Raw genomic sequence first — 25932 nt, 5'->3', positions numbered from 1 at the left:
AACAGGACCCCGCCAATCCTGACTAGGACGAGATCAATGCACCCTGTGTAAGAGATATGGACATTGGAAGAGGGAGTGCCCCCAAAGGAGGGAACAAGGAGGAGGGAACCCTGTTAAGACCCTGCACCTAGGAGAGGAGGATTGACGGGGAAGGGGCTCGGCACCCCTCCCCAAGTCCTGGGTAACCCTGTGCGTGGGGGGGACTCCCATTGGGTTCATGGTAGATACTGGGGCACAATATTCAGTTCTCAACCAGGCCCATGGTCCCCTGAACCCAGGATGCACAAGTATAGTCCAGGGAGCGACAGGGTCCAAGAAATGTGCCTGAACCACTAGCAGAGAAGTGGACCTAGGAAGGCATCAGGTCTCTGACTCATTTCTGGTTGTACCTGAGAGCCCTGCACCGTTGTTAGGTAGAGACTTACTAACCAAGGTTGGGGTGCACATTCATTTTGAACCCGAAGGGATAAAAATCATGGACAAAGAAGGGCGGAGCCAGGATGGCGGCGTGAGTAGAGCAGTGGAAATCTCCTCCCAAAAACACATAGAGCTATGAAAATATAACAAAAAAAAATCTTCCTAAAATAGAGACCACAGGACACAGGACAACATCCAGACCACATCCACACCTGCAAGAACCCAGCGCCTTGCGAAGGGGGTAAGATACAAGCCCTGGCCCGGCGGGACCCGAGCACCCCTCCCCCCGGCTCCCGGCGGGTGGAAAGAAACCAGAGCGGTTTTTTTTTGGCGAGTGCTTTTTGGAAGCCTTAAAGGGACAGGGCCCTTGTTGCTAGGGAGGCAGGGCGGCGGGACTGGTGAGTGGGTACCTGGGACCGGCGCCTGAGGACAAAGAATATCCCTCGTTTTTCCCTGCGGAACTGGTGGGCGCGTGCCTGAGACCGGCACCTGGGGACGGAGGAAATCGCGCGTTTTTCTCCCCCCCTTTTTTTTTTTCCTCTTTTTGGCGAGTGCTTTTTGGAAGCCTTAAAGGGACAGGGACCCCGGTGCTAGGGAGGCAGGGCGGCAGGACTGGTGAGCAGGTGCCTGGGACCGGCACCTGAGAACAAAGAATATCGCGCATTTTTCCCTGTGGGACCGGTGGGCGGGTGCTTTTTGGAAGCCTTGAAGGGACAGGGACCCTGGTGCTAGGGAGACAGGGTAGCAGGACCAGTGAGCGGGTGCCTGGGACCGGCGCCTGAGGAAAAAAAAATCGCGTATTTTCCTTTTTTTTTTTTTTTTTTCTGTTCCCTCTCTCATTGTTGCTGTTGTTGTTTTGGTTTGGAGAGTGCTTCTTGGAAGTCTTAAAGGGGCAGGACAGGTCACTTAGACCAGATGCAGGAAATCTGGGGATCTCTGGGCACTCTAACCCCCTGGGTAGCAGGGAGCACAGAGGCCCCATACGGAGATAAATAGCCTCCCGGCCACTACCCCTCCAACGGGGCTCCACCATTTTGGAGGAGCAGCCCCAGGCAGGCCACGCCCACAGCAACAGCGGAGATAAACCCCATAGGAACCGGGCAGGAAGCAGAAGCCCTGTCTGAACACAGCTGCCCAGCACAAGCCACTAGAAGGCGCTATCCTCCCAGAAGAGGAAGGCCACAAACCAACAAGAAGGGAAGCTCTTCCAGCGGTCACTTGTACCAGCTCTGCAAACTATTTCTATCACCATGAAAAGACAAAACTACAGGCAGACAAAGATCACAGAGACAACACCTGAGAAGGAGACAGACCTAACCAGTCCTACTGAAAAAGAATTCAAAATAAAAATCATGAACATGCAGAGAAAAATGCAAGAGCAATGGGATGAGATGCAGAGAAAAATGCAAGAGCAGTGGGATGAAGTCTGGAAGGAGATCACAAATGTCAGGAAGGAGATCACAGAAGTGAAACAATCCCTGGAAGGATTTATAAGCAGAATGGATAAGACGCAAGAGGCCATTGAAGGAATAGAAGCCAGAGAACAGGAACGTATAGAAGCTGACATAGAGAGAGATAAAAGGATCTCCAGGAATGAAACAACACTAAGAGAACTATGTGACCAAGCCAAAAGGAATAATATTCATATTATAGGGATACCAGAAGAAGAAGAGGAAAAGGGATAGAAAGTCTCTTTGTAGAAATAATTGCTGAAAACTTCCCCAAACTGGGGGAGGAAATAATTGAACAGACCATGGAATTACACAGAACCCCCAAAAGAAAGGATCCAAGGAGGACAACACCAAGACACATAGTAATTAAAATGGCAAAGATCAAGGACAAGGAAACATTTTTAAAGGCAGCGAGAGAGAAAAAGGTCACCTATAAAGGAAAACCCATCAGGCTAACATCAGACGTCTCGACAGAAACCCTACAGGCCAGAAGAGAATGGCATGATATACTTAATGCAATGAAACAGAAGGGCCTTGAACCAAGGATACTGTATTCAGCACAACTATCATTTAAATATGATGGCGGGATTAAACAACTCACAGACAAGCAAAAGCTGAGGGAATTTGCTTCCCACAAACCACCTCTACAGGGCATCCTACAGGGACTGCTCTAGATGGGAGCACCCCTAAAAAGAGCACAGAACAAAACACACAACATATGAAGAATGGAGGAAGAGGAATAACAAGGGAGAGAAGAAAAGAATCTCCAGACAGTGTATATAACAGCTCAATAAGTGAGCTAAGTTAGGCAGTAAGATACTAAAGAAGCTAACCTTGAACCTTTGGTAACCACGAATCTAAAGCCTGAAATGGCAATAAGTACATACCTCTCAATAGTCACCCTCAATATAAATGGACAATGCACCAATCAAAAGACACAGAGTAATAGAATGGTTAAAAAAGCAAGACCCATCTATATGCTGGTTACAAGAAACTCACCTTAAACCCAAAGATAAGCATAGACTAAAAGTCAAGGGATGGAAAAACATATTTCAGGCAAACAACAGTGAGAAGAAAGCAGGGGTTGCAGTACTAATATCAGACAAAATAGACTTCATAACAAAGAAAGTAACAAGAGATAAAGAAGTATACTACATAATGATAAAGGGCTCAGTCCAACAAGAGGATATAACCATTCTAAATATATATGCACCCAATACAGGAGCACCAGCATATGTGAAGCAAATACTAACAGAACTAAAGAGGGAAATAGACTGCAATGCATTCATTGTAGGAGACTTCAACACACCACTCACCCCAAAGGATAGATCCACTGGGCAGAAAATAAGTAAGGACACACAGGCACTGAACAACACACTAGAACAGATGGACCTAATAGACATCTATAGAACTCTACATCCAAAAGCAACAGGATACACATTCTTCTCAAGTGCACATGGAACATTCTCCAGAATAGACCACATACTAGGTCACAAAAAGAGCCTCAGTAAATTCCAAAATACTGAAATTCTACCAACCAATTTTTCAGACCACAAAGGTATAAAAGTAGAAATAAATTCTACAAACAAAACAAAAAGGTTCACAAACACATGGAGGCTTAACAACATGCTTCTAAATAATCAATGGATCAACGAAAAAATCAAAATAGAGATCAAGGAATATATAGAAACAAATGACAACAACAACACAAAGCTCCAAGTTCTGTGGGATGCAGCAAAAGCAGTCTTAAGAGGAAAGTATATAGCGATCCAGGCACACTTGAAGAAGGAAGAACAATCCCAAATGAATAGTCTAACATCACAATTATTGAAACTGGAAAAAGAAGAACAAATGAGGCCTAACGTCAGCAGAAGGAGGGACATAATAAAGATCAGAGAAGAAATAAACAAAATTGAGAAGAATAAAACAATAGCAAAAATCAATGAAACCAAGAGCTGGTTCTTCGAGAAAATAAGCAAAATAGATAAGCTTCAAGCCCAACTTATTAAGAGAAAAAGAGAATCAACACAAATCAACATAATCAGAAATGAAAATGGAAAAATCACGACAGACTCCACAGAAATACAAAGAATTATTAAAGACTACTATGAAAACCTATATGCCAACAAGCTGAAAAACCTAGAAGAAATGGACAACTTCCTAGAAAAATACAATCTCCCAGGACTGACCAAGGAAGAAACACAAAAGTTAAACAAACCAATTACGAGCAAAGAAATTGAAACAGTAATCAAAAAACTACCCAAGAACAAAACCCCGGGGCCGGACGGATTTACCTCGGAATTTTATCAGACACACAGAGAAGACATAATACCCATTCTCCTTAAAGTGTTCCACAAAATAGAAGAAGAGGGAATACTCCCAAACTCATTCTATAAAGCCAACATCACCCTAATACCAAAACCAGGCAAAGACCCAACCAAAAAAGAAAATTACAGACCAATATCCCTGATGAATGTAGATGCAAAAATACTCAATAAAATATTAGCAAACAGAATTCAACAGTATATCAAAAGGATCATATACCATGACCAAGTGGGGTTCATCCCAGGGATGCAAGGATGGTACAACATTCGAAAATCCATCAACATCATCCACCACATCAACAAAAAGAAAGACAAAAACCACATGATCATCTCCATAGATGTTGAAAAAGCATTTGACAAAATTCAACATCCATTCATGATAAAAACTCTCAGCAAAATGGGAATAAAGGGCAAGTACCTCAACATAATAAAGGCCATACATGATAAACCCACAGCCAGCATTATACTGAACAGCGAGAAGCTGAAAGCATTTCCTCTGAGATCGGGAACCAGACAGGGATGCCCACTCTCCCCACTGTTATTTAACATAGTACTGGAGGTCCTAGCCACGGCAATCAGACAAAACAAAGAAATACAAGGAATCTAGATTGGTAAAGAAGAAGTTAAACTGTCACTATTTGCAGATGATATGATACTGTACATAAAAAACCCTAAAGACTCCACTCCAAAACTACTAGAACTGATATCGGAATACAGCAAAGATGCAGGGTACAAGATTAACACAGAGAAATCTGTAGCTTTCCTATACATTAACAATGAATCAATAGAAAGAGAAATCAGGAAAACAATTCCATTCACCATTGCATCAAAAAGAATAAAATACCTAGGAATAAACCTAACCAAAGAAGTGAAAGACTTATACTCTGAAAACTACAAGTCACTCTTAAGAGAAATTAAAGGGGACACTAAGAAATGGAAACTCATCCCATGCTCATGGCTAGGAAGAATTAATATCGTCAAAATGGCCATCCTGCCCAAAGCAATATACAGATTTGATGCAATCCCTCTCAAATTACCAGCAACATTCTTCAATGAATTGGAACAAATAATTCAAAAATTCATATGGAAACACCAAAGACCCCGAATAGCCAAAGCAATCCTGAAAAAGAAGAATAAAGTAGGGAGGATCTCAATCCCCAACATCAAGCTCTACTATAAAGCCATAGTAATCAAGACAATTTGGTTCTGGCACAAGAAGAGAGCCACAGACCAGTGGAACAGATTAGAGACTCCAGAAATTAACCCAAACATATATGGTCAATTAATATTTGATAAAGGAGCCATGGACATACAATGGCAAAATGACAGTCTCTTCAACAGATGGTGCTGGCAAAACTGGACAGCTACATGTAGGAGAATGAAACTGGACCATTGTCTAACCCCATATACAAAGGTAAACTCAAAATGGATCAAAGACCTGAATGTAAGTCATGAAACCATTAAACTCTTGGAAAAAAACATAGGCAAAAACCTCTTAGACATAAACATGAGTGACCTCTTCTTGAACATATCTCCCCGGGCAAGGAAAACAACAGCAAAAATGAACAAGTGGGACTACATTAAGCTGAAAAGCTTCTGTACAGCAAAAGACAGCATCAATAGAACAAAAAGGAACCCTACAGTATGGGAGAATATATTTGAAAATGACAGATCCAATAAAGGCTTGACATCCAGAATATATAAAGAGCTCACACGACTCAACAAACAAAAAACAAATAACCCAATTAAAAATAGGCAGAGGAACTGAACAGACAGTTCTCTAAAAAAGAAATACAGATGGCCAACAGACACATGAAAAGATGCTCCACATTGCTAATTATCAGAGAAATGCAAATTAAAACTACAATGAGGTATCACCTCACACCAGTAAGGATAGCTGCCATCCAAAAGACAAACAACAACAAATGTTGGTGAGGCTGTGGAGAAAGGGGAACCCCCCTACACTGCTGGTGGGAATGTAAATTAGTTCGACCATCGTGGAAAGCAGTATGGAGGTTCATCAAAATGCTCAAAACAGACCTACCATTTGACCCAGGAATTCCACTCCTAGGAATTTACCCTAAGAATGCAGCAATCAAGTTTGAGAAAGACAGATGCACCCCTATGTTTATCGCAGCACTATTTACAATAGCCAAGAATTGGAAGCAACCTAAATTTCCATTGGTAGATGAATGGATAAAGAAGATGTGGTACATATACACAATGGAATACTACTCAGCCATAAGAAGTGGAAAAATCCAACCATTTGCAGCAACATGGATGGAGCTGGAGAGTATTATGCTCAGTGAAATAAGCCAAGTGGAGAAAGAGAAATACCAAATGATTTCACTCATCTGAGGAGTATAGGAACAAAGGAAAAACTGAAGGAACAAAACAGCAGTGGAATTACAGCACCCAAAAATGGACTAACAGGTACCAAAGGGAAAGGAACTGGGAAGGATGGGTGGGCAAGGAGGGATAAGGGGGGGGGAAGAAGAAGGGGGGTATTAAGATTAGCATGCATGGGGGGGAGGGAGAAAGGGGAGGGTGGGCTGCACAACACAGAGAGGACAAGTAGTGACTCTAGAATATTTTGCTAAGCTGATGGACAGTAACCGTAATGTGGTTGTTAGGGGGGACCTGATATAGGGGAGAGCATAGTAAACATAGTATTCTTCATGTAAGTGTAGATTAAAAATTAAAAAAAAAAAGAAAGAAAGAAAGAAAGAAAAAAAAGGGGGATTACTCCTTGATAGGATAAAACTATTGGTAAATCAAAGATCAATGCATGCTTTAAATATCCTTAATGTTGATCACTTAAAGGGTGTCAGATGATCAGCTATGGAGGTACTCTTTTCTGATAATATTCCTTTCTCTTAATAAAAAAAAAAAAAGCAGTTACTGTGTGCTGACCTCCAATGAGTTCTGCACAGTGGTATAGAGGGCATGTCAAAGTGTGGGCAAAGGGTCTGTTTGTTTCTATGCAGAAGATCAAGGCCTAGCTTGGATACCCAGAAAATGAACTAAGATACGATATGAGGAGGAGCTTCCGGCATCAGCACTCTCTGGAGGACTCGTGCCGGGGGATGATCATCAAAAAGCCTCCACAGGGATCCGGACGATGCTGCGGTTGTGGCTGCATCCAGCCCACCGTCTCCTGGACTTGCCATAGGAATGAGGAGGGAGATGTCTAGGCTGGCATGTGCATACAGTGAGACAACGAATTTGACTGGATCTGTACTGTTGGAACTCAACCAGGAGTTGCGAGGGGTGCAAGTTGTAGCGCTCCAAAATCTCATGACTATAGACTATCTACGGTTAAAAGAACATATGGGATGTGAACAGATCCCAGAAATGGGCTGCTTTAATTTGTCTGATTGTTCAAGTACAGTTGGATAATATCCATCATATCATAGATAAAATTTCACAAATGCCTAGGGTGCCTAAACGGTTTTCTTGGCTTCACTGTAGATGGATGGTAATTATAGATTTGCTTTGTTTATGTCACCGTATTCCTATTATGTTAATATGTGTGTGCAAATTTGTTAGTAGTTTAAAACCTATACATACTTAAGGTACTCTACAAGATGATATATCAAAGAAATAATCAATCCTCCCATGTTTTCTTCCATATGCTGCTACCTCTATAGCTTTTCTTCTTTCTTCCTAATTACAACCCTTAAATAGAATTCGTGCCTCATATCGAATTTACCGAGTATCATAATTCCTCCAGGTGGTAAAGATACCTCGAGACAAGTGCTGGATATAGAAGCCACAGGGCATAAATCTGCAAAGAAGTAAAAAGCTAACCTTTGCAAACAATATGGCTTCTCTCTCACTTACCAACTTTACATTTCCCTGTATGGCCCCGGAAGATGACTGGTTAGCCAGAGACGGGTAAGATTCCTCAAGGGAGGAACAACCTAAGACAGGCACAGTCGCAGGGGGGCCATCAGGTGAGAATTTGGGGATTAACAGAGGTGAGGCTCAGAACCTCACACCCCCTGCTTTGAGAGAAATATTCTGCATCCGTGGATGTCTTGCTGCCCTTGTCTAGCCTGGATTAATACTTAGTCCATAGGCAAACACCTGATCATCTGATCATCTACATTTGCCCTCTTACAGCACTAAACTATGTTTTCTACCTTTATCTTGCATCTACCTACCACTTCAGCATTTTATTAAAAATAAAAATAATAATAATAATAGAGAGAGAAATGTGGGATCAACATATAAATCAAGTACAAAAATCAAACGAATATTCATATTTGACCTGATTGTTTATAGGTCATAATGTGTGATCAAAACCGAAAGTTTCTGTGATGAATGCCCTTGTACTGTTCACCATGTAAGAATTTATTCACTATGTAAGAATTCGTTCACCATGTAAGAACTTGTTCGTTATGCTTCAGAAGATTGGAGACTGATGAGAATTAGGCTTGAGATGGATTAATGATTGTATATTGAGCATTGACCCCCCTATATTGAATTTTATTGTTGTTAAGAACCATTTGATCAATAAATATGAGAGATGCCCTCTCAAAAAAAAAAAAAATCTTCTGTGCTCTGTCTATTCATCCCTGTCTACCCCATAGTCCCTTGAAACCACTATCTTTTTATTGTCTCCATAGTGTCCAGAATGTCATATAGTGGGATCATAGTGTATGTAGTCTTTTCAGACTGACTTCTTTCAGTTAATAGTATGACATTAAGTTTCTACCTTGTCTTTCATGGCTTGGCAGCTCACTTCTCTTTAGTGTTGAATAATATTCCATTGTCTGGATATGCCACCGTTTATTTATCCATTCATCTACTGAAGGACATCTTGGCTGCTTCCAAGTTTTGGCAATTATTAATAAAGTGTCTATAAACAACAAAAAAATCATGGACAAGGAAGGGCAGCCCCTACAACTGGCGCATGTGTTAACTCTGTCCCTGGCCAACAAACATCGTATGTTTCAGGCGGATCAAGAAAAGGGGGGCCAGGGAGAAATGGACTCTTGGTTACAGAGGTTCTCTTCCCCATGGGCCGAGACCAGAGGAATTGGTCTCGCTAAACACCTATCCCCGGTCATTGTTTAACTCAAAGCCACGGCTCTACCCATCCGGGTCCGGCAATATCCAATGCCGGAAGAGGCTAGGAAAGGGATAGCACCCCATATCCATAGACTGTTGGAGACAGGAATCCTTAAAACCTGCCAATCTGCATGGAATACGCCCCTGCTTCCAGTGAGGAAGCCTGGCAGTAGAGATTACAGACCAGTGCAGGACTTGCGGAAAGTCAATGAGAGGGTAGAAGACATCCATCCTACAGTGCCCAACCCTTACACCCTACTCAGCCACCTGCCACCCACGCATGTATGGTATACTACTCTGGACCTGAAAGACGCCTTCTTTAGTATCCCACTCTCTGAAGTTAGTCAGCCTTTGTTTGCCTTTGAGTGGCAAGAGCCAGGGGTAGAGAAGAAAAGGGCAGCTTACCTGGACTAGACTACCACAGGGCTTCAAGAACTCTCCCACCTTATTCAATGAAGCCTTAATCCAGGACCTGGAGCCCTTTCGCAGGAGCCACACCCGTGTGACACTGCTGCAGTATGTGGATGACCTGTTGCTGGCCACGGAAACCCGTTAAGAGTGCGAAGAAGCCACGGGAAACTTGCTGGCTGAACTGGGCGAACTGGGATATCGAGCCAGCACCAAGAGAGCCCACATCTGTCAGAGGTCAGTAGTCTACTTGGGGTACAAAATATCTAATGGGGCCAGGTGGCTAACGCAGGCCATGAAACAAACTATCCTGACTATCCCCGTCCCTTCCTCACCCCGGGGAGTGAGAGAATTTCTTGGCTCAGCCGGGTTTTGCAGGCTCTGGATTCCAGGGTACGCAGAAATAGCCCGACCACTATATGAAGCGACCAAAGAAGGGCTGGGCTGGCAATGGACTCAGGAACAACAAGAGGCTTTTGACAGACTAAAAGAAGCTCTCCTCTGGGCCCCCGCCCTATCTCTGCCACACCCAGAAAAACCCTTTATCCTGTTTATAGATGAAAAGAAGGGAGTGGCTAAAGGAATCCTGGCTCAGCAGCTGGGCCCATGGAAAAGACCTGTGGCCTATTTGTCCAAGCAGCTAGACCCAGTGGCCTCCGGGTGGCCACCTTGTCTGCATATCCTAGCAGCTATCGCTCTACTGGTAAAGGAGGCAGACAAGCTGACTTTTGGCCAGAACCTGAGAGTAACAGCCCCACATACCGTAGAGGGGATCCTCAAGCATCCTCCAGGAAAATGGATGACGAACGCAAGACTCACCCACTACCAAGGGCTCCTACTAGATTCTCCACGAATCGCCTTCTCTGACCCGGTAACCCTAAATCCTGCCACCCTTCTGCCGGACCCAGATCTGACAACCCCCATCCATGACTGTAGAGACATCCTTTCCGAAATTATCCAGGTGCGAGCAGACCTGAAAGACACACCGTTACCAAACTGTGAGATAAATTGGTATACGGATGGGAGCAGCTTTGTGCAGGAGGGGGTCAGGAGAGCAGGGGCAGCAGTAGTAACCCACGAAGGGGAAGTTGTCTGGAGTGCAGCTCTGCCCCCTGGCACCTGGGCACAGAAGGCGGAACTTATTGCTCTCGCTGAGGCCCTGGAAAGAGCAGAAGGCAAGCGGGCCAACATTTACACAGATAGCAGATATACCTTTGGCACTGTCTATGCCCACGGTGCCATCTACTGAGAAAGAGGATTCCGTTCCGCAGAAGGGAAGGGACTGAGGAATCTGCAAGAAGTCCAAAGACTACCAGCTGCTGTCGAAAAACCCAAAGCGGTAGCAGTTATACATGTACCGGGCCACCAATCAAAGAAGACACCTGAGGCCATCGGCAACAGCCATGCTGATGCGGAAGCTAAGAGGGCAGCCCTCTCGGACTCCCTTGTACTTGCAGCCCTCGAAATACCCATACCTGAACTGCCCGCCTTGCCACCCAAACCTGAGTATTCCCCCCAAGATCTTGAGTGGATTAAGAAACAAGTCTCGGGGAAAGTGTTTGGGGAGGGAAATTGGAGTAGGGACCAAGAAGGGAGGTGATCCTGCCAGAAGCATTGGGGCAGTACATGCTTGCTAATCTGCATAAGTCCACCCATCTAGGCTGGAAAAAGCTGCTCAGCCTTTTCCAGTCCGCGCAGTTGGTGTTTCCCCACAAGAATGAGGTAGCTCGTGAGATCACGAAAGAATGCAGTAGCTGTGCAATGCTAAGACCGGCCCCAAGAGGGCTGCACCCGGCAGGTACCCGGGAAAGGGGGAGGGCTCCAGGGAGGAATTGGGAAATAGACTTCACCGAAATAAAACCAGGGAAGTATGGATACAAGTATTTGCTGGTTATGGTAGATACTTTCTCTGGGTGGGTGGAGGCCTTTCCAACCAAGCATGAGACTAGCCAGGTAGTAGCAAAAAGATTAATTGAGGAAATCATCCCCAGATATGGGGTCCCTGAAGCAATAGGTTCCGATAATGGCCTGGCTTTAGTTAGCAAAATCCTGCAAGGACTAGCCCTAGCTTTGGAAGTAGATTGGAAGTTACATTGTGCTTATAACCCACAAAGCTCTGGGCAGGTAGAAAGAATGAATCGGACCCTGAAGGAGACCCTTTCTAAATTGGTATTGGAGACTGGCGGGGACTGGGTGACCCTCCTTCCCTTAGCCATCTTCCGCACTCGGAACTCCCCCTATGTACATAGTTTAACTCCATTTGAGATAATGTACGGGGCCCCTCCACCCATAACCCGGCGAGTGCAGCTTCCCGGTGCAGAGGACCCGTCCCCTGACTATCTGAATGTGTTGCAAGCTCTTGCTAAAGTGCAGCAGGAAATCTGGCCCCTGATCAGAGCATATTATGAGGGCGGGAAAATTCCGAGCCTGAAACATGGCATAATCCCAGGGGATATGGTATGGGTCAAAAGACACCAAGTGAGGACTCTCGAGCCCAGGTGGAAAGGACCTTACGTTGTATTGTTTACCACCCCCACTGCTCTCAAGGTTGATGGTATCGCTCCATGGGTGCACCACACCCATGTTCGGATCCTACCTCGTAACGATCCAAGGAACCGAAAAGAAGAGTGGAAGGTGCAGCAGCATCCTGCCAATCCCCTAAAACTACACTTAAGCCAAAGATGAAAGAGATCATGCTAATAAGCTCCTTAGTATGGATCTTCATGGGAGCCACATCTGTGGGGATCAGAGGCACCAACCCTCATCAACCAAGGAACCTGACCTGGATGCTGATTGATAGCGACAATGGGGAAGTCATCAACTCCACACAACACAGTGCGCCAATCGGAACCTGGTGATCTGACCTGCATTTCTGCTTTCGGCAGATCAACCCCATTTACCCATCCGTCCCTCCAAATTTGGCTAGCTCCCATGGGTTTTATGCTTGCCCAGGAACAGGTAAAGGAAGGCACTGTGGTGGGGGGCATGACTTCTTTTGTGCCAGCTGGGACTGTGCCTCGAACGATGGGGATTGGAGATGGACAGTTACAAAAATCGATTCTGTCAAATTTACTTATGTCAACAAGGGCATCCCTGGTCACCAGCCTATGACCCTTTACAAAACCAAGGCTTGTGACAAAACGGACCAGGATTGGGTAAGAGTTCAATTCACTGAGACGGGCAAAAACACTGAGGTATCGTGCTAGATAAACGGACTAACGTGGGGAATGGTGTATTATAAATATGGGGGGCATGCCGGCTCAATCCTCATCATTAAATTAACCGTGTCAACTCCCACCCCCGCCGTAGGTCCCAACCCGGTTATAAATCCCCAGAAACCTTCAATCCAGGACAAGGGCATGAGCAAAAAGGATGAGAAAATGCTGACCAGAACGCTTGCTCCAGAGCCCATGAGAGGACCGGGTCCATCGACCTCTGGGTTATGGGCCCAGCACACTCCCTCCGGGTTAGATAATCCCATGTGGGAAATGGTGCAGGCAGTAGTAGAGACTCTTAACCATATCACTTCCTCCCTCACCGATCCCTGTTGGCTATGCTACCCAGGTTCACTCCCCTTCTATGATGCAATCGGGATAAATGGCTCCTACACTATCAACAACTCCCATCCCACTTACTGGGACAGGAGACCGTGGAGACTTACAATCGCTCAAGTCTCAGTCGTTGGTACGTGTGTAGGCACAGTCCCGATGACCCAGAGCCAGTTATGCTCCCCTATAATAACACTATGTGGGAGCAGGGAAAGTGAATTATACTTCCTCGGGCTGGTGGCTCTGCTCAAAGACAGGCCTCACTCTGGCCCTATCCACCTCTGTGTTCAATGCTAACAGTGAGTTTTGTGTGCTGGTGGCCATTCTACCTCGCCTAATGTATCATTCTCATGAATCTTTCCTTTCTTATTGGGAAGAAAGGCCGAGCCCCCACCGGAGCAAGAGGGAGGTTGTTACCGCCCTGACCATTGGGACCCTCTTCTCCCTAGGGATAGCAGGGGCAGGCACTGGGGTCGCAGCCCTTGTGATGCGGGAAAAAGGGCTGAGACTGGCAGTCGACAGGGACCTAGAACAACTCCGACAGTCAATATCAGACCTGGAGCAATCCCTCACCTCCTTGTCAGAGGTGGTCCTACAGAACCGAAGAGGCCTGGACCTCTTGTTCTTAAAAGAAGGTGGGCTATGCGCAGCCCTAAAAGAAGAATGCTGTTTCTATGTAGATAAGACAGGTGCAGTCAGAGATTCCTTAGCCAAACTAAAAAAAGATCTTGACAGGCGGCATAAAGAATATGAAAGCAGCAGCAGCAAAGGCTGGTTTGAGTCTTGGTTCAAGCACAAGCCATGGTTTGCTACCCTCCTTTCGGCCGTTGCAGAGCCACTGGTCATCCTGCTGTTTTTGCTTACTATCGGCCCGTGTATAATAAACAGGCTGCTTAAGTTTGTGCAGGAGAGGTTTGACACCATCCAACTCCTGGTCCTTCGCCAAAAATATCAGGCCCTAGACACCGCTGCGGAAGATTCCTTAGTCTGATCAAGAAAAGGGGGGAAATGTAACGGAGTGCAGAGAGCATCAAGAGTCAGGAAAAAGAACTAAGGACACTTAACCTGACTGCCTAGAGCTAGAGCCACCCAGTCTTTTCTTGTGTAAATTACCCAAGGCTTCTGAGAAATGCGCCTACCCTAAGTTAGATAACTAGAAGTGGGCAACAGCCTGGGAATGCCTGGGGATGTAACCCGTGATAAGTCACATAGACATGCTTGGGTAAGCAAGAGATAACAATTGAAGCGGGCAGACAACTGGCGCATTCCCGAAAAAGGTTACAATGTTTCCCATTGGTTACAATATAGAGTGTGTTTTAAACCTATTAGTTGTAGAACTGCACGGGCTTTGGTGTAACGGCTGTGAAGATCCTATATAATCAGTACCCAAAGTTGCTTCAGGGTCGGCAGCTCGGACTCGGCCTGTGTGTCAGGGGAGGTGCTGTCGACCCCAGCTTGCTGGCTGAATAAAGACTTTGCTTGGATTTTCATCTCCGTGTCCGTGTGTCTTGTTCTCTGGGAAACCCCGGAGTCCTAGACCCTAACAAGCCCTTAGGTAGTACAGAAACTATCCCCTTCTAGATAGTTCCTATCCTCTGCAAGACAGCTATTTGGCCCTGTACCATCAGCAGGACTACAGATAACCTCATACAATGGCAGACTGCTTAGCTCAAGAGACAGGCTGGGCTTCAAGCCATAATTTTCAAAATGGCTCCTGTCTAGCCAGACACTTCCAGAAATGACCTCTTCCTAACACTCCCACCTCCCATCCAGTACTTGGCCTCTTCAGAGGTTGCTTTCCCAGCACCTCCAAGTCCTCTGGATCCCCTACCTGTACAAGCAGGATATCCCACCTCATGTCCTGTTATGATTTAGGCCCATTCCTCTGATGCAGAGGAAAGAGGAAAGCTATCTCCAGTCCTTTTTGTAAACACATCCTGAACTGGGAAGGAAGCAACGAGATAGGGAGGAGAATGGGACCTGGTGGAGGGCACAGTGCTTAGCCCCTGAGATGGCCACCAGGTATCCACACCCTTGAGTAATCCCCTGCCCTTGAGTATGGGCTGGATTCAGTGGCTGGCTTCTAATAAATAGAGTATGACAGAAGTAACAGATGTCATTTCTGCAAGATCCGGTTATAAATGATGCAGCTTCCATCATGTGTACTTGTGCTCTTACATCCTACCACCATCCCCCTCCCCTCCCCGCCACTGATCAGGCCTGCAGCTGAGATGGCACACCATGAGAGTCCTGAGAGGCACCCAGCCAAGATGCACCCAGATTCCTGACCTCCACCAGAAAATGGAAAAGATAATATTGTTTCCAGACATAATTTTGTGGTACTGTTCACAGAAGTAGATTGTTAATACACAGGGCAGGGAGTATTGCATGAGGGTCATTTCCCTGGTTTCTGAGTCCAGCTGAGAGAAAAAATATCAGAATCTCCAAACAGTCCTGATGGCCACAGAGGCATGTGTATCTTGAGCCCCAGGGGCCTGAGGGTCTTTTCAGACAGCTTATTGGCCCCATGGTCCCAGTGCCAGTCAGTACAGCAGTGCCAGGTCAGGGGCCATGTGGGCAACCCAGATGGGCCTGCTTTCCTTGTCTCTGACCCACCCTTCCACCTGCATGTGGCACTCAAAATTCTGTATTGTCATAGTCCTAACAGACTGTGAGCTCCTTGAGGGTAAAGAGAAGTCTTATTTACCTTTGTTACCCACTGGGCCAGGTACTGGCATACACAGTAGATGCTCAATAAATGTAAATGTGTGTTGTATTAAATACATCTGCGCCTTACACTTCTCATCAAGATTCGTGCTATCCTATCTGTACTGAGGTGACAGAGCTGTATATTAACTCCAACCTTCTGCCTGAAAGTTTCCCAACTCCTCTTTCCTTAAGAAAACCAGTATTTTATCTCTATTGTATTTATACCAAAGAAACAAAATAAAACAAGCCACCCACTCTCACCTTATGGAAGGAGAAGAGCCTCTGTAAATGCGGACTGAAAACTAAAGAGCATCAGGAAAACACCGTCTGTCCTTTGCAGCAAGTCCTTGACATTTGCAAGACTTATCTCAGCATTAGGTATAATCTATGAAGCCAGTTGTCTGCTGGGCAAGTTTTGCATGGGAGAGCATTTGTAATAAAGCTTGAACAAATGGAGGGGAAAAAGTTTCAGGGAAGGATTGGAAGACGAGGGGGAAATTTTGAGACTCTCCAAATCTGAGACCATAAAAAGTGTTTGAAGCCATCAGCTGATGTCTTGGAGGGGATCCCAAAGTAAACAAAACCTGCCTGAGGAGTCTGGATAGTGTAATTGTCACTGGGATTTGCCAAAGGCACTGAGGTCCTTCCAGCTGATACAGATAAAGCCCTTTGAAGATAGCCAACACTCTAGAAACACAGTTCCCAGAGCAGGCAAGAGTGTGACGCTGCCGTCAGGCGGAGGAAACACGGTCTGCAGGTAGGATATGAAAGGATCGGGAACAAGGGCCAGACTCTGAAATCAGGGCTACAATGTCATCCTGAATACAGAAGGTGGTTAGGTCCTTTGAATTCAACAAATGGAACATGCATTTAGCTAATATTGTCTACGTGCCAAGCACTATTCTCTGAGACAAAGATATTCCATTAAATAAACCAGACACCAGCCTTCTGCCTGGTGGGGAAGATGGACATATCCATGTGAGTCACACTCAAAGGAGGTGTGCGGGTCAGGAGCACCACTCCAGTTCAGCAGGGCTAAGAACACCTTCCTAGGCAAACGAAGGGACCTGTGAGTTGAGACCAGAAAGCTGAGCTAGTCCAGCAAAGAGGAAAGAGAAGAAGAAACTATGCTAAGGGACTAGTCTGTGTGAGAGACTGGAATCACCGGAGTACCGGCAGACTGAAGAGCTAAAGGAAGTGCACAAAGTCAGACAAAAGGCATTGGGGTTATTCATATGGGAAAAGGAAGAGCTAAAAATTGAAGGAAAGTTTCTAGCTCTACTACATTGCTTCCACAAAGGGCGATGACCTCCTCCACCAAGGCCCCCTCAGAGGAAAGGGGCTTCAGGCGTCTCCTCAGGATAAATCCAGACTCGGCCTGGGCCGGCCAGTGGGCAAGCGTCTGAAGGTGCGAAGACACTGCCACCAGGGAGACAGCTGCAGTCACCAGAGCTCCTTGCGTGTGGCATTGGGTGGGGCACGGTCCTCGGGGGTGAGCTCACCCCAAGGTGAGTAAGAAACAAACGGCTGTTCAACTGCCTGGAGGCCTGTCAGTTACTTGTAGGACTTTCGTTTTGCCAAGTGTGGGTATTGCTGGTGCCAGACTTGCCAAGCTTGGGGTCACAGGGGAGTGACTGGACAGTCCCCCTGCCCCTGGGGGGCTCCTATTCCAATATTAAAAGAATGTCACTTTGAAGGAGCACTAAATTACTAGCCTTCCCAGGGGGCTCACAAGTCTCCATTTGGCTCTAGGAGAAGGATCTAGTTCATTTCTTGTCCACCCTGCCTCCTGACACAATTCCAAAGACTGAATATAAAGCAGATGCAAAGACCACTCGGCGTGCAGCACCCTGACCAGGAGGACCAGCAGCCCCACTGCGATGACAGCTCGGGTCCCAACAAAGGCTGGCTTTCCCTTGCCCTGTCCTCTCAGGGGGGCTCCTGTCCCCCACTTCCCACTCTCTCCAGGACAGGGCTAGTGAGCTCAGGGAGGGAGGACAGGCTGATTAGGCCACTCAAGAAAGAGCCATAGAGGCCAATATCTATATGGAAAAGTCCAATCCTCTGCTACTGAAAGAAACACAAAGTAAGGTAACATTTTAAAACCTGCCAAACCAGCAAGAATTTTAAAATCGTATAATAAAAAGTACTGATAAAAGTAAGGTCAATTTCTATTCACTGATGGTGGTGTGCGTAAATCCTTATGACAAAAGAGGAGAGGCTAATGGCACCAGCAGCTCACATTGCAACCCTGCCATCCCGGGCCCAAGACAGGCTATTTCTCCTGGTCTGGGGATGGGTCAGCTACACCTTGGCGCTGCTCTTGGTCACTAGGCGGTTCGTGCAGGAGCAATGACTGGAACGCCTTGGTGCAGGCGCCTCCCAGCAGCCCAGCCCTGCCACGGCGCCAGAAGGGATCCTGCTTTCAGGAGCAGACACGCCAGATGCTGTGTGAGAGGCAGGGAATCAAAGCTCACTGACAGTTTTCCTTCCCAACCAGTAAGAGGAATTGCGGGCATAATTACTGTGGCTCAGGCAACTTAACTTTGTACTTAAGGCAACAATATTTAACTAACTATAGAAATCAAAGTGTTTCTCTAACCAGGTCCTGTTGACCAATGTGGAACTCTCTAATTTACATAACATTTAAACCAAAACATGCCATTTTAAACCTAACATTCATAACATAACATTTAAACCTAAACATCATCGTGATTTGTTTCTCTTTTCAAAGAGACACTCCCACAAAGCAATATTCCTAGAAGAAAGTCCTCATATACAGGCTGCCTACTGCATTCCCTTCTTCCTTCCCGATCCCCAAAGAGACATCGTTACAAACAGCATGCTAAGGAACACTCTATATATTAAGTGTTCACTGCTTTTCACCTTGGAGCCCTAAACACAGAGGGGGAATGAGGTCTGATTGACTTGGTAGAGAAGAGCAGCCAGCCTTGCTAATAGGAACCACCTTCTCCAGAATTCAGCAAAGACGGTTAACTAATTGTACCTAAAGATTAAAGACTGGTTGATGCCAACCAGTCACAGTACAAGGTAAGACACTAAATGCCATTTTCAGGCCAGCCCCGTGCAGTGCGCTGAAGAACCTGGTGAGGCTCACCTCTCTCCTCAGGCAGCATTCCTGTCGGTTTGGGCTGTGTGTTCACTGGACGGCCGTAATAGCTTTTGTGAGCTGCATGTGGGAAGGCGATTGTTCTGTGAAATACATGAAAAACATTAAAGAGCTTCCTTTCCAGGCCAAGTAATCACAACCTCTTTCAAATGTTTTATTTTCTAAGCCTCTAATTAGCTCCTTGTCCTCCTACTTTCCAGCGTCTCTAGCTGTCGTTACTTCTTGGCTAAACTGTCTCCCTGGCTTGCCTGCCCCACTCCTTCCAGGCCGTCTACCAGGACGATGTTCTTCCCTCCAGCTTTGGCTGTCACTACTCAGAGGCTCTCTGCACCCTAAGCTGTAAGAACAGGACTTCCTACAAATGATCTCCTGTCTTCAAAGGCACAGGACAAAGGGAAGGGAAAGAAACCGAAGACTACAGGTTGTCTGGGAACAGAGTAGAGTGGAAGAGGTTTTAAGAGCACCCTGGATTCTACTCCCAATTCAACTGATTATGTGACTTCATGCCAAACAATTTCTGAAATGGTGAAAACATTTACCTAAGGAGTAAGTATTGGGAGGAGTTAGGTAGCCATTATAAAAGTCAAACTGTGTGGCATGTCCTCAATAAAGGTTAATTCCTTGCCTTGCTCCTACAATTGGCAAAATACGGCACACCTGAGGGGCTAAATCACAGTATCCAAAGAGATTATGGTGACCTTGGGTCAGATGAGCCCACGTGGCACTTAGGGCGTGTGAGCTGGCTGACGAAGCAGAGCACAAGCCATCTCTAGGCATTTGTGACACTGAGCCTCCCGGGAGGCTGGCCTTATAATCGGGGACCACAGATTACAGTCATGAAGATTAAGGCTCAGGGAACTTCGTAACCCAAGAAACTCCAGTGCTGTCTCTTTTCTTCCTCCCCTCAGTGTTTATTTCTTCAAACATTTCATCTCTGTATGTTGCATCTCCACCCACTTGTTTATTGGCTTTCTGGGCCCCTTCCCTTGGTTGGATTCTCTGTCATTTTTCTACCATATTCCAGAGGATGTGTATGTTGGTGTCTTCCTGTGTTTATACATTTAATAACCCATTCAGAACGCTTCCTCTGCTTCAGGGTCTCTAGGCACACAAGCGAAGCAAACCGCCAGGAGAAAAGTGTGGCTGTGCTCTTACTGGAGGAGACGGCAGCCGGCGGGGACAGCAGCGCAGCCAGAAGCAAGGCTACCAGTCCCATCAGGCACCAACCACCCAGCGCCCCATCAGACAGGTACACACACTGAAGGTGAGCGTGGCTGCCCTCAGGGAGCTTCATCTCCATGCCAGTGTTGCCAAATCACGGGCTTGGCACTGGTGACACTGAATCACTCGATGAAAAGGTTATTCTCTCTCCATTCCCCTTCCTTCCAGGCCAGTAACAGTTCCTAGCCCAACTTTAAGAGCAATTTGTAGTCACTGTGTATTTTATGATCACCAATGACACAGGCTTTCCCTATACCATGGTGATGAAAAGCATTGCTTTAAATTACTTGTTCTAGTACACAATGTAAATTTAAGGCTCCCAGCAGTGGAAAGGCCCATGTGAGCACAGAGGTCTGAGTGGGGCTGGAGGAGCTTCGGGGATTGCTGGGCCATGTACTTCCATCGCCTGTGCACATGAAACCCAAACACTTGTGTTCAAGCCGTGGCCTGAGAACCAAGAAAAACCAGCTGCCTGCTTTGTGAAGTTCCCCACAAGTAACATTTTCAAATCGAACTAGCTGCTTCTCTAACAGATTCAGAGGATCCTCTAATCAACTTTAAAAAATAACTTAAAAAAATAGTTCATACAGAAAGAACTGCTTTCAACGGTAGTGTCTCGATAATGGGTTTCAGCCCTGGGCAAGCTCACTCGTGATTCAGTGACTGAAAAATGACAATGGAACATTCTTAGCATGAAAGGGTTATACCCAACTTTATTCCCACGGTGGCAGGTCAGTCACTAGAATCCCGTCCACTCAGAGCGAGTCTGCAGGCAGCAAGCTGGGCTCTGCCTCCGGGCCTCTCCACCCCCACAGCCATCTCAGTCTCTGTCCTGTGTGCTGCCACCCCTCCAGCCTCTGCTCTCCTGCAGCTGTGCAGCCCAGAGCATGGGGCGGAGCTCTTTATAATAACAACATATTGCCCACACACGTGGAGTGAGCAGGGTCAGGTGAGAATCCGGGCCACAGGAGCTTTCACTTTCTCTACAGGTGTACAAACAAAAGGCAAAAATTAAGGTAAAATGAATTCTCTTATCCAGCATTAAACTGCATTTCCTGCCTCAGGAGCCAGCTCCACTTCACCTCTGCCCTAGGCCCTGTCCTGGGACTGCCTCCTCCTGTCTGCTGGGCTTCCTGGTTGGTGAGCTTCCTAGGAGCCAGTCTGATCTGATGCACCATCCCACCTTGCCCGCCCCCCCGCCCCGGGGGCGTGTCAGCGTGGACTTGAATGATCTCAGCTACAAAACAGCTGGCGTAAATGGCAATCCCAGCTGTGATCCATTTAATGTAAATAGAAGCTCAGTAAATCCCATTTACCTGTTGAAGGGAGGTGTGTATATGCTTATCCTCTCTGCCCTAGGCTGTAGGACTCTGGTCTGAACAAGAGGCGGGGGCTCTCCTGCTGATTTGATAGATCGTAGGCTGGCCCTCTGGGTCCAGGCTCCCCTCTTGAGGCCCATGGAAGAGAAGAAAATAGGCATAAAGAGAGAGAGAAGAAAAAGGCAAAGAGAGAGAAGACACGGAGGGAGAGGTTGAGAGGGAGGGAGGGAAAGAGACAGAGAGACAATGTGTGTGTGTGTGTGTGTGTGAAATTGTGGCCCTTTAAAGTAAAAATCCTGGAAAGATCTGTAATTCATTAATGGGATTAAAATGAAGATTTCCAAAAGAGGTGACATTTAATTTATCTATCATCTTGAGTCTCTAATGAGGGTTCAGCTAGGCACAGTGGAATTTGAAAACCAATCTGGGAAGCAGGCTACTTAATTACTTTCTTAAAGGGGTATAAAGAAGGTTAATGGTGGCTGTCTCTGGGTGGCTGGCTTCTGGATTGTTCAACTTTTCCTTCTGTGTTTTCTATAATTTCTAAAATTGTTATTATGGTGATATGTATTATCTCCATTATCAGATGGACAATAAAGGTTACTAAATGAAATATCTTAAGCCCAATGATTGGCTACTTGGGTGAATTAGTTTGAGAATTAAATTGCCCCTCCAGGACCCTGACAGTCACAAAGCCCTGAATCCAGCCTTCCTCCTCTGCTTTGTGCCATCTGGTGGGTGGCTCCCATGGCAACAGGGCAAAGGTGAAAGAGATGTGGCAGGTACCTGTATGCTGTTCAAACCTACCTGCTTTTAGTGATCGGTAAGGGTGTGGCCAGGCTGAGCAGTGTACTTTCAGCAGCCTGGAAATTAACCTACCTCTACCAGCTGTGGCTATTCTCTACTTTGACAAAAAAAATGATTTTAAACTTAAGTGGTGACTGGGAAGGATAATAACCACTTCAATATAGTTAGTGTTGGCTGGAATGTTCTTGAAAACTGTTAAGCTGGAAAGAACTTGGTACCACAGAATTCAATTGTAAGCCTTTTGAGGCAGAGGACACACCTGTAGTTTCCTCTGTACCATATCCTGGTCTTTCCACCTCTCCCCCCAGCACTAATACATGATGTGAATCCTTTGAGGAAATCTCTTTTGGTTAATTTGTTATGCAGCAAAAGAAAACAAAAACATTGTCTCATTATCACTTCTCCTAACCTCTCTAGACCTCCCTCCAATCTTGTATTGTCAGTTACATACTTGAGGCAATGACTGACACAATTTTCTTTGTTAGTTCTGATCTTTTGCTATATTTATTTGTTTTGTTGATATATAATTTACATAGCATAAAATTGGCTGAAACATTTTTAAAATTGTGAAAAAAATATAACATTGATCACTTTCACCACTTTAAAGCATACAATTCAGAGGCATTAAGTACATTCATGATGTTGTACAAACATCAACAGTATCTAGTGCCAGAATTTTTCATCACCCTAATGGAACCCCATAATCACAGCTGACACATTTTAAAAGGTAAAATTAATTTTTTGTCCCCCAAATCTGGGACAATCATGTGATAACAAAGAAAAACAAGTAAGTAAAACCCTTCTTAAAGGTAAACAAATTTGGAAAGAAATAATATTAATACTTCTAATAACAACCTATGAATCTGTTCACATTCTTGTACAGAATAAGAAAGTCTAATGAGATACATTTTATGATGGATAAAATAAAATCTCAAAAGTTTTACAAGAAATTAGTTTTTAAAACTCCTTTTAAAGCCATTGAGTGCAGAACACCTACATTGTACATGTGGTCAAGGAACTGGAATTGGGGACAGTTGTAGAGCACAGGGGAGCAAACAGGTGGCATGTGGCGATGGCGTCCAATCTTAGAGTAGGTAGTACCTGCAGCCATGGGATTGGAAGAGGGACATTGGGGCTCAGGTAGTTCACAATTTCTGCCACAGGCTTGGGAGGGAGAAGTGACAGCACTGTGGCCAGCTGTTTGCTAACCTAGGAATGTGGTAAAGGTTGGTGATAGCTGTCATTAGTTCTAGCACTGGTTCCTTCCAATTCTCTTATTTTAATACAAGTTAGTAGTGACAGAAAATATTTCTACTGAAGATGGCTATATAAGGATATCCTATGATTTGGTCCTATGAAGAACAGAACTGAAGATTACTGGCAAAGGATTACCTTTGGTAGGCATATTTCACCCTTTTCCCCCCGGAGAGGACATTACAACTTTACTATGGAGTGTCCTACGGCTGCGAGTATGCAGGCTCTGCTCCTCCCCGAGAGGGCAGCTTTAAAACACTGGAGTAGCATCTTTCATGGGGTAAGACTTTCTCATTTGCTGTTTTGTTCATTCATTCATTTATTTTAAAAAATGCATTGAGTGCATTCTATCTGTCAGGCACTGATCCAGGCATTAGTGACAAGCAGTGAATGAAACAGTGGAGCTAATGCAAGAAAGAGTACGGTTTTTGCATATATTTCTCTGAGTTTGACACTCTTTGGAGCTAATATGGACTGATCCATGTTAGTAGGATGTTTGTGGGACTGAGAAAGAGCTGGAGGGTCAACTGTGTGTCCTCTTTCCCCAATCCAGAACCTCAATACAAGCAGTAAAATGGAGAGAATAAGAAAAATGTGGGCTACCTTGCTTCACCAAGGCCAGTACCCCAGATGCTGGCCATTTCCTTTCAAGCTGCCCACTTCTACCATCTCAGGACAAAATTATTCTCTCCTGGAGTTTCTCCTCACTGCTAGGGAATAACTGTGCAACTCTTAATGTACGATGAGAAAAAGCTACAACCATGATCATAAACTCCCTGAAACTTAGAAAGAACCTCATCAAGCATATGACCAGACCCAGTATCAGGCACCCTGGCCCCTTTGTCCCGCATTAGCATGTTCACGAGCCAGACTTGACCACGTTCTTCGGGCAGGGCTCCAGCTTTGGTGTCAGGGGCAAAAGGAAGGCAGAGCTCAGCAGTGTTCTAAGAACCAGTGGTGCTCAGAGTGAGAGGCAAAGCAGCCAGCCTTCTCAGGCACAGGATGCCTGTGTCAAAACGGAGGTTAGGAAAAGAACAACAGTGGAATTGGGGAAACCAGGAAGGCTACACAAGTATGAGCAATGGCTGGAAAAAGAGTTGGGGATAAAAACATACTTCTTTACTGTAAACACCAAAACCAAGGAGAAGGCATATTGCCATGCTGCTCTCCATAATGAAATGGGCCAGATGCTCCCTGGTGGGAAGAGTGATGGCAGAGCGAGGGCGGGCTGAGCTAAGGGGATGATGCATGTGTTCTCTCACAGACGGGAGAACCTCTGGCCAACAGAACCATTAAAAATGCTCTGCTCCCTATATTTGTAACAAGAAATATGAGTCACTCCAATAAAACCGGGCTATTGGCAGAAGGAAATCTAACATCTGACTTGTGAGGCAAAAAGGGCCAGCTGCTTCAGCCTCCAGGACTCAGTGGGAAGTTCCTACTTCAAGTTCCCAGCTGTCCCAGAGCTCAGGAAAAAGGGGTGAACCCAGTCACCCTCTCCTCTAGACACATGCCCCAGCCAACAGCAGGAACATTCCAGATTTTATCAGCTTCTTAAATGCCCTAAGGGTTGAAATTGAACACCTCAGTGTGGTTTAGGCATAAGAAAAGGCCTGGGTGAACCCAGACTGGGAGAACGAATGAGACAAGAGCCACACGAATAAAGACCTGGAGTCCAACTTGCAACAGGTGATCTGGCTGGCCCAGGTTGCCTGAGATCCTACACCCAAGGGCCCCACGCCCCTGTGCTCTCGGGGTCGCAGCGGGGATCCTGTGCGGGGAAGTGCACTGGCACTGAGCGCTTGTGGTAGAACTGCAGGCGGGAAAGGAGCTGCTTGACGACATGGGGATAGTCTCTTGACAGGTCCCGTCTTTCTTCTGGATCCTTATCAATATCAAAGAGCCAGAGGGTCTTGGTTGGTGGGTCCGAGGAGGGTATCTCAGAAACATTGTAATGAGATGGTGGAGGGAACCAGTAGCCGCAGCCTGGCAAAGGAATACAACAGTTTACTGGGGAGAAACATTGTAGGCAGGTGCTCATTTTGAGGAAGGAGTTGGGGGAACAAGACTGACCTGGGTTACGGGCATTGGACATGTGAAAAAGAAGCGGCCTTTGATGCTGTGTCCAGATCTATCTCACTGCTTCACAACCAGGGGCACCCAAGAATGTGTGTGTGTGCATGTGTGTGTGCGTGTGTGTGATTTTTAGTTGTCGCAGTGACTTAAGGAGGCGCTACTGGCCGTTTAGTGGTCATGAGCCAAGGATGC

At 45.8% G+C, this 25932-nt stretch overlaps 1 protein-coding gene across 1 annotated transcript in view; it reads right to left on the bottom strand.

The window, feature by feature from the left end:
- Nucleotides 1-22882: 22882 nt before the first annotated feature.
- Nucleotides 22883-25932, bottom strand: part of ARSB (arylsulfatase B) — a 235441-nt gene continuing 232391 nt past the window's right edge. Inside the window, exon 8 of the mRNA XM_037000068.2 lies at nt 22883-25650. Within this exon, the coding sequence (XP_036855963.2) occupies nt 25385-25650 (266 nt within the window). The 3' untranslated portion in view covers nt 22883-25384. The remainder of the gene's footprint in view (nt 25651-25932) is intronic.

The sequence above is a fragment of the Manis javanica genome, chromosome 1 (assembly GCF_040802235.1).
Source record: "Manis javanica isolate MJ-LG chromosome 1, MJ_LKY, whole genome shotgun sequence".
In the NCBI taxonomy this organism is placed as follows: Eukaryota; Metazoa; Chordata; class Mammalia; order Pholidota; family Manidae; genus Manis; species Manis javanica.
This window is presented reverse-complemented; position numbering and strand designations above follow the sequence as displayed.